This window comes from Netta rufina (assembly GCF_964035555.1).
Source record: "Netta rufina genome assembly, chromosome: 3".
Lineage (NCBI taxonomy): Eukaryota > Metazoa > Chordata > Aves > Anseriformes > Anatidae > Netta > Netta rufina.
The window spans coordinates 48,024,919-48,034,533 of NC_140125.1; the positions used below are offsets into that span (position 1 = coordinate 48,024,919).

The window sequence follows — 9,615 nt, forward strand, 5'->3', positions numbered from 1 at the left end:
TGGTACTTGGTTGTATTAGCTGACATTCAGTGCCTTTTTAATGCTGGGTATGTGTCTTCATTTTGGCCTGGAGCACTACAAGACCAGGTTTCCATCTCCCTGCAGAAATGGTGTAGCTGTTCCTCTAGAGGGCACCAGTTTTCTTTGGTAGATTTCATCAGATCCTTCCTTTCCCAACACCAGACAGTGCAACATTTTCTCTTCTTACCTGTTCGCTGTGATTCCAGCTCATTATTTGCTATGTTTTATTAACTGTTTCAGCAGAACTATGACATAAAAATCAGAAGAGTTCTGCCACATATAATCAGACATAATAACAATAACATGACACACAACATGTAGGACCTTCATAGGTTTACCATTCTGTTTGTTTATCAAAGATGTTTAAGGGCCATCTGAGCTTGCTCGTTATCTCTGCATTTGAAAACTGAATGTCAGATTTGGACCAGAGGTTGCAAAGTATGGTCCACTATTGGGTATCATCAACATTGACTTATAAGTCACTGGAATTATATTAGTGCACACCAAGTAAGATTATGGGTCCGTACTCCCTCTGGATCATTAGAACACTACCAGCTTAATTTCTCAATATTTTATGGCTTGCAAACTAAAATTTGGTCTTGGGGGTTGGCCAGGCTGTGAGACACTAAAAAAATAAATGACAAAATAAAAAACAATAAAAAAAAAAATCTGTCTCTCTGTCTCAGAAAACGGAAACGGGTACTCTTGTTATGGAAGACTGATACTATAATCACCACATTAGTAATTGAAAGTTAACACTATGATGTTGTCTTGCAACATATTATATACTGTCAGGCAGCCCTTGTGAAAAAGTTTCAGAAGACCTAATTTGATTCTGTGGTTTCAGATGAGGGAAGTTTCCTGGCAAGGATACTAATCTCTGTGATGCTTTTAAAAAGGGCCAGAGCAAGTTGTTGTAAAATCCCTGATGTCTGAAGTGAGGAGGGCTGTTTGTCTGCAGACTGCTGTTTCAGAGTCTCTGCAGACATGGTTCCAACTGGGTTTTCTCTGTACCTGTGAGGGCTCCAAATCTGTAATGGAAGCACATACTAGCCTCTAGCTCCAGGGCTCAGTCTGAGGGAAGGGTGCCATAGGTTTATACATAGTCAACTAGCCACACAGAATTATAAAATGGGATAACTGAAGGCAAAGGGTGAAAGAATATAATGAAGATAAAAGCGTGATGACATACTGGCACTTACATACAGCATAAAGCCACACCTCGAGGTATAATACAGCAGACAATACTATTAGGAAGAAATCCCGGTAAGCTTATGAACAGTGCTTTACCTCTTTGACTCTTTTGCATCTCCAGGGACAATCTCAACCAATGGGAAAAAGTAACAAGAGGTGAGGAAGCCTCTATATGGATTCCCTCCCAGTCCATCACTCCTGGGACTTCAGATTCGCTTCCTGTGAAGATTGATGACTGAACGGCAGCAACAGATTGCTTTAACCCTAAAAGTATCCCTTCTTGCTTTGGGGGTTGTTTTTTTGTTTGCTTTGTTTTTATTTGACAAAGGAAAAAGAAAAGCTACAAAACGCTAACTAAGAAGCAGATCTGCCAATGAAGGTAACACCCATGGAGTTGCCTCAGTTAAACAACCCTGGCAGCCAATCTCCTGACCTACACCAGTGACACAATGTGAACAGAGGGAAAACGACAACCCAGATTTTTTGGAATCAGCTATCAAAAGAAAACTTAAGACTTGTGAATATAAAAGACTGGCCTTATCTCATGGGCTACATTGCTGAGGCCTTAATTTAAAACTGATGGGGGAAAAAAAATCTTAGGGGGTACTTCTAAATTGTATCTTTCTAGTAAGGGTTTCAATGGTACTTTTATTATACTGTACTGTGGCTGGCTTTAACACCAGTGTCACTTGGGAGTTCTTGGCTATAAATAGAACAATATATCCATTGCTATTGTGAATGTTTATGTGTGATCTACTTGTAATCAGTTTGAACTCCAGCAGAATCCTTGGAGACTATAATTCATGCTTAGGTTACGGTGAATTCTCTTGCTGCAAACAAAAGAAAACCAACATTCAGGTTAAAGGTTTACAGTACTTCATTAAGCATCATGATGCAAACTGTCTGTCACTCACAAGGCAAATGTTGAAAGAGCTAGTGATGATGCTTTGTTCTTCAGAATGATTTATCAACCTAGACAACTCCTCCCTTTAAACACTGGAAGTGCTGGATGTTTATCTCCAATAAGGAGAGATGTAGGCATAGTTTCAGGTTGGAGTTTTTGTATCCATAGTGACAGAAGCATCAGATTAAAATTTAAATGTGACAGCAAAGATTTCCTTGCCTAGCTCACAAATACCTAAAGTCATCATGTTTACTTCTACCTGCTGAGTTGTATTCTAAAAGGTATTAGAGACATACCTGAAGTATGCTATCTGCTGGGAACAAAAGCCCTGTCAGAAAAGTCAGGTCTCATAAGAGAAATTGTGGTACCATCACAATAAATCAAAAATGTTTTTGTATAGACTAGCTTTTGTGTTGCACAGTAACACTGCATGTCTTCTTCTACTCTTTATCCCCATCCCAAAATAGTGAAATTAGGAAACTTCTCCCTTTTTGTTTGCTTTTTTCCTTGGTTCAGCAAAATTTCCAGACTTAGTACTGCCTTTCTCAAAGGAAGAACAGCTGACAGAAGAAAAGTACTCTAAAATATTGTGTTTACAGTTCTGTGCTACAGTTAGGCTTCAGCCTTACAAACTTATGCACAGACTTTAAGACCTTACGTTTAATGCCACTCTTTTGAATTTAGTGCAATTTTACAAAATATGTTTCAAGAACTCTTAATTTGCCTTCATCTTTCTCTTAAAAATAATGAGAAAAAACTCTTCATATTGATCCACACAGTAAGTGAAAACACAGTCTTTGTATACCTTTCACAGTCTTTGTAAACCTTTCACATACAGCCTATACTGCATTATGTGCTTTTTCACAGATAATACATTGTTGTAGTGGCTCTATGATAACATGGCCATTTGTGTAACTGCAACTAATAACAGTAGCAACTTAAAGACAGGATGCAGGTTCTTTTTTTCTTTCTCACACCTGTTGCTCTAATATTGCTCTAATAAGCATGTCATCTTCTGTGTTTTATTTAAATGACATTTAAATTACTCTTGAGTTTTGCCTTCTGTTATGGTCGAGCACATACCAGTATGTGTACATGTGTACAGTATGTGATGCATAATCACATAATGTATAAATGCACCTAAGCCTTTGCTGTACATAGATATCCCAGAGGTTGAGAATTCAATATGAAATTATCTTATTTGTATAATACAGGTTACCTAGCAGAAAGCCCCATAATTTTTTTCAGGTGCTTTGCTAATTCTAAGTGCAGAAATTCATTTCTAACCACAGTAAATTATTTAATCATTTTGGATTAAAAAAATAAAAAATAAAACAGGAAACACCAAAGTAGAATGAATAGTATCTCATGCTGTCTTCTGCTTTATTACTTAGTAGTTCTGCTTTAATGAAATCATGCAGCTGCAGACTTTCATCTGCTGAGTACTTGATACACAATCAATCATTCTTAATTCACATGGAAATTTATCTAAATCTATGGTGACCACAAAAATATTCTCTGAAATTCAGATATGCCACCAACTGAACTGAACATTTTTCCTTCATGGGTTAAGTATATTTGCTGTTCTTCTTAGAATGATGATCTTACAAGCTTTGCAAAAATATTCCTTATCACACTGTCTGTGTTAAGCAAAGTTATAATTCATCTTCGAGTCATTGCTGGTAAAGACAACTTGGCTAGTTCTGTTACTTACTATTCAGAATATTTGACATATCACATGGTATGTTTTGTTTTGAAGTTTATAAGTACCGATATGGAACATAGTTCCCTAACAAATTCATCGAATTGAACATAAGTTGTTCTATTAATGTCCCAAGTCAATCAGATGTTTTTTGTTTGTTTGTTTGTTTGTTTGTTTTTTTCTAATGTGGAACTATCTGAAATATTTAAAATACATGTTTATTATAGTATAAGATCCACTAAAACTAAAAACTTCCGTTACAGTGGTTGTGAATTGGTCTATGAAAGGAGAAAAAGTCATGACAAAACATTACTTTTTGTCTGTAGCTATAATAAAATTAGCAATAGTGTGCTACATTTTTTAAGCAAATTTAGTCTCAGCATTTAAAGAGTACAGATTCAGATGTAACTTTCTGTAGAAAACAAACAAACAAACAAACAAAAAGTAAAATCAGTACTCCCAAAGTCAAACCCACCAAAAATTGAAACTTTGAAGTTGCATTTGAATTTCACAACTCAAGTACATATTGAGATTTAATTGTTCAAAAGTGTGGACTTGAACTCACAAATCTGCTCATTAAGTTAAACTGCCAAAAGCCATTTTTATCCTGCTAAAACCTGATGTACAAGATCAATAAGAACATATATATAAAAAATATAATAAAAAATAACAACCAAAAAAAACACATTTTTTTCCTAGAAGTGTTAGAATTTGTATTCCCAGAACAGCATTATTTTTGTTAGTGATTTCAATGGATTTTTGCTTCTAAGCCCAGGAGAAGTAAAAGGACTACCTGAAGCCATATCTGAGTATTTCTAATATATTGTGAAATTATGCCTAAAAGATACACACTAAGTGAGAAAAATAGTTCACGTAGCATGATATTCATCTGATATGTCGCATATTTTATTACAGCAATGTCAGAAGTTCCATTGTTATAATTAATCTATGAATATTGAAATATAGTACAGCATCTTGCTGTAATGGTTCAGCTCATGGCAATACTTTTTTAAAATAAGTGCTATATTTTTAGTAAGTTATTCCATTAGAGAAATGCAATAGTGTTTTTAGTAGGAGTATATGCTAAAATATATTTACACTGGAGGAGACATGCAGTGTGGAATTCATCCTTTTGTGTGGCACAGACTTCTTTCATGTGTTTAAACTTTAAACAGTGTGATCAGTTTGCTGTGACTGCATTTAGACCGTTTAGTGTTAAAATCGTAGGGATTGCAAATAGAACTATTCACGTTAAAAATAGAGATTGTTAGATGCTCAAAACAATTATGACCCTCTTGAAATAATGCATTTGCCTCGAACACTGTGATACAGGAACAGTTCTGTGAAGTGGTACAATTCATTTGTTCATTCTAAACACAGAAGAGACTTTCTGCACACTACTACAAGGAAGTTCATGTTCAAACTTTAGGTTATATATCCCAATCTAGCAAAGGCACATTACAACACTTATTTTCCTTTCTGACCAAAAACTGTGCTCGATTGTAATACGGGTGTATACTCTGTCAAAACAAAAACAAAACAAAACAAAAAACCAAAAGGAAAACAAAACAACAACAACAAAAAACACAACCTAAAACTATGGACTGCTTTCTAGGGTAGGTCAAACTGATTTGTAGAGTAGATTCATATATATTCAAAATTCAGGTTGGGCTGTTATGTGAATAAGAAAGAACTTCAAGGTAACATTCAACTTTACTACATTTAGTGAGCTGAAAGATTTGTTTTATATATATATATATTTACACACATATATATATATATGATACATATAAACTATCTTTGTAAAAATAAAACAAAAAATATGCAAGTGCAATAATTTAAAGAGGTCTTAACTTTGCATTTATAAATTATAAATACTGTACATGGTGTGTAATTTTTTTCATGTATTCATTTGCAGTCTTTGTATTTAAAAACAAACCTAAACCTTTACTATTACGTTTGTACAATAGAACAGTAAGCATTTATTATGATATAGTTACGTTGTAAATAAATTCACAAACCAAACAGCCAGTACATATGCATATATGGGTGTCCTATTGTGAAACCTGTTTTTGCTTTTACTGCTGGCTTTAGCACAGCAAGACTACTTCTGTGGATATGTAATTATACATATAAATATATGTATGATACATAAAATATATTTAGAAATGTTCATAATTTTAATGGATATATCTATACATATTCTTTGGTGTGAATATTACTGAATACAGAGTTTTTTTAATATTATTTTTCATGTTTATTTTTGCTATTATTGGGAGTGGAAGTGAGGGATGTGAAGTGTGTGTGTGTATGTGTGTGCACCCACATGTGCACACCTGTATGTGCTCATATACCATGAGTAAACCACAAGAGAAATGGAATCAAAACATAATGGAGTCCCATAATTTATGTTTGCCAACATAAACTTTTTTTTTTTATGTAATCAATTCTTGTGAGTTTATATTGTCACAAACTGCAAAGGGATCCACTTTCCCATTTGCTCTCCATCTGCCAGAGAGCTTACCTCGTTGTTGATGTAATTTCACATAGATCCTTGCTTTGGCACTGCCAAATGGGCATGTAGCTAATGTAGAATAATTTATTACCTTTTGGGGAATTATGCAGATACTCAGATGCTGAATGTACAAAAATAATTCTGCACACAAATTTTAATGCTTGCTACCCAAAAAGGATATAGGGCTTTGACAATGGTCAATACCCTGAAAATACAAGCTAGGTTCAGGGAACAGTAAAATAAAGTTCTGAACGGTACTTTGGCAGATATTTACAAAAAGCAAACCAAAACAAAAAATCTTTTGTGTTTATCTATTTAGCATATTGATTTGCTTCAAAGATTCCTTGCACCGTTCATGCTTAGTAAACTGGATATTCACCATTTATAGCCCTCAAAATTGTCTTGTGTCATCGTGAGTCTGCACTACCCTTCCATTCTCAGCAACGGACATTGTGCTTGGGAAAGAGGCTCCAGACTGACTTTGTGCTCTTGTTCTCAGCACAGCCTCCTGGTCTTTCCCAGTCTTTCTCCCCATTGTAGGAACCTGGAGCATTGCTAGCACAACTTGGCCAGAAAGAGGTTTCCAGAGCAACTTTTTAAATACTGCCTATGGTTGTCAAAAACATGTTTTACAAAGTATTCCTGAATTTGTGCTATTAGGGCCCACACTTCCACAAAGCTTTGCTGCAAGGGAGCTGCTAACTCTTTTGATGAAACAAAGTACAGTGAGATTTAATGCATTTGTTAGGGATAATTCATTTAAGTTTAAACTTTCCAAATGTTTTGGGGGGATGGGTAATACAGGAGGAATGTTACTGGGAATACTATTAATTTGGTCCTTTTTACCTGTTTCTGTGATGTTTGCAAGGAACTGTGGGGTGAAGTCGATCCCTTTCCTGGTCAAGTAATTTGATGGCAAATTGATGGCAGTCAATTTCATGCCTTTTTATACTTTTCTTCTTGTCACACAGACAGCTCTTGTAGTAGAGCATGGTTCTTTGCTGTTGATGGTCACTGCACAGTCTATATATTTTTCCTGATATTTTTGGTCATTTGTTATTGAAAAACATCACCAGAAAATCATTAAAACAATACCTGAATATATCCCCTTGTAGATATTGGAAAATGTAAATGTAAAAGGACATCCACTGAAGCTTATTAAAACCTGGGGAGGAACTGTTAGTTTCAATGAACTTTAAATCACGCTCTATTGTAAGTAGCTCGGTAAGATTCTATGCTCATTTGAGTCAACTGTAGTGGCTGATGCCTTCAATGAGTTTCACCTGATCAACTGGTGTTGCAGATTAATTCATTGTACATGTTTTGCTGAAGACAATTACTGAGGATGATTTCTTCCTCAGTCTGCAAGCACTTCCTCAGGTTAGGGAGAATATTTTTTTGTTTTGTTTTGAAAATGGTTCTGTTTACAGTGCTCTAGGAAGTGCTACCTGTGTTACAGGTGTTGCTTACAAAGATGAAGAGTTTTCACTCTAGGTCAAGAAAGAGCTAACGAGAAAATTGGCAGAAGCTAGTTGGCATGTGCATAAGATCTGTTGTTTGAATGAAAATTCTTCTAAAGGAAAGGGAAAGCCTGAGAGTCAAGAATATGAATCAGATCAAATGATGTCTTTAAAGAGAAAAGAATGCACTATACCAGGTAAAGATTATTTATTTATATATATATTTATTTATAATGTTACTAAAAGGGCTGAACAGATTTCATCACATGGTCTGTTAACATTCAGCTGGCCTTAATCACTTTTCACAGCAATGCAAACCCTGTGAATACAGGTAAGAATATGATGTAGAGCTATTTATATTCCTAGAGTTGTCTTTATGCTAGTTAGAGAAGCAACGTAAGTTTATAATAAATACTATTTAAAAAACAGAGAGGAGAGTAAAGGAAAAAAAAAAATCTTGTTACTAGTAAATCTTCTAGGTACTCGAGAATCATGCCTGTGGTAGAACTGAAGTTTCTAAGGAATAAATACCCTTTTTCTCGTTGGTTGTTTTTGGAATGTATGTGAAATAGCACCAAACAAACAAACAAACAAAACCCCCAATATATTCTTTTTGAAAGCTGTCTTTCATGACTTCTTCCTGCGTATTGTATTGCCGTTAGAGTTAACCATCAATGCAAACAGATTAGAGTTTGATCAAACCATTCCGGTGTTCAGAGGTAGTCACTATTGTAGCTGGTGGTACATCAATTGAAGCCTTTTTCTGTCCTATGCCACAAGATGTGTAAGTCCCATGACCATCAGTCTCAGCGTGATGTTGAGTTGCAGACTGTACAGAAAGCTTCACACAGAAAACTAATGTCCTATTTGCTATCTGAAAGCTTCTAAATCAACTCCTTGAAATCATTATATAGAATTTGCTGATAAGGTAGTTTCTTCATTTGTTGCCTTTTTCCTTTCTGTAGTTTTGTTGTATAACTTTGCTTTCCTGGTGGAGTAATTTCTATTTTTATTTTACCTTAAGGACTCCATGAGTAAACCAGACCACCATTTCTACATCATCTTCTACCCTCTCTACTTCTTGGTCTTTATTAATTCCTCATGATCGGGAATTAAAAGTGCAAAGTCCTTTTCTGGACTTTTGCCAAGGTTTATATAAACTGCAAAATGTGTAAAAATACTGAGTTAATGGGCTGGAATTGTGGAAAGGAGACCTTAAACCCTAGCTGTTTTTAGCCCTGAAAGTAATAATTTATATGCAGTATTGCATAGTGTTGTATTCTGCAATAAGATTAGAAACTATAGAGTAGAATAGTTCAGTTGTAAAGGGACCTACAAGGATCATACAGTTCAACTGTCTGACCATTTGAGTGCTATCCAAAAATTAAAGCATTTTATTAAGGACATATATATTATGCCCTAATATACATATATATTTAAATTTATATATGCCTCTTGTAGACAGACAGGAATGGTTCATAAACCATCTTGCTAGGAAGCCTGTTCCAGTGTTTGACCATCCACAAAGAACTGCTTATTTATTAATCTTTAATTAATTAATCTTTAAGATATATGCTTCTCCCGCAGCCTTTAAGATTCTCCAGCACTGTGTCTATGGTGCATTCAGTATCTGTTTCAAACACAAGTAGCCCAGCAGAAAAATGTAATATGCTATAATTTCTACATGCTGATAAAAGGTAAGAGGGGAGGTTCTTGTGGAAAAACTCTTAAATAGAGAGTGATATTTTGGGCATATGCATGTGTGACGTTTTTACACTGAGGACAGTTACACTGAGTTTTACACTGAGGACAGTTTCAA

The 9,615-nt window shown here is 35.0% G+C and overlaps 1 protein-coding gene across 1 annotated transcript in view; it reads left to right on the forward strand.

Annotated features, from left to right (window-relative positions):
• PDE10A (phosphodiesterase 10A) overlaps window positions 1-5,309 on the forward strand; it is a 185,749-nt gene extending 180,440 nt beyond the window's left edge. The window contains exon 22 of the mRNA XM_084285121.1: window positions 1,337-5,309. Coding sequence (XP_084141247.1) covers window positions 1,337-1,454 — 118 coding nt within the window. The 3' untranslated portion in view covers window positions 1,455-5,309. The remainder of the gene's footprint in view (window positions 1-1,336) is intronic.
• The last annotated feature ends 4,306 nt before the right edge of the window (window positions 5,310-9,615 follow it).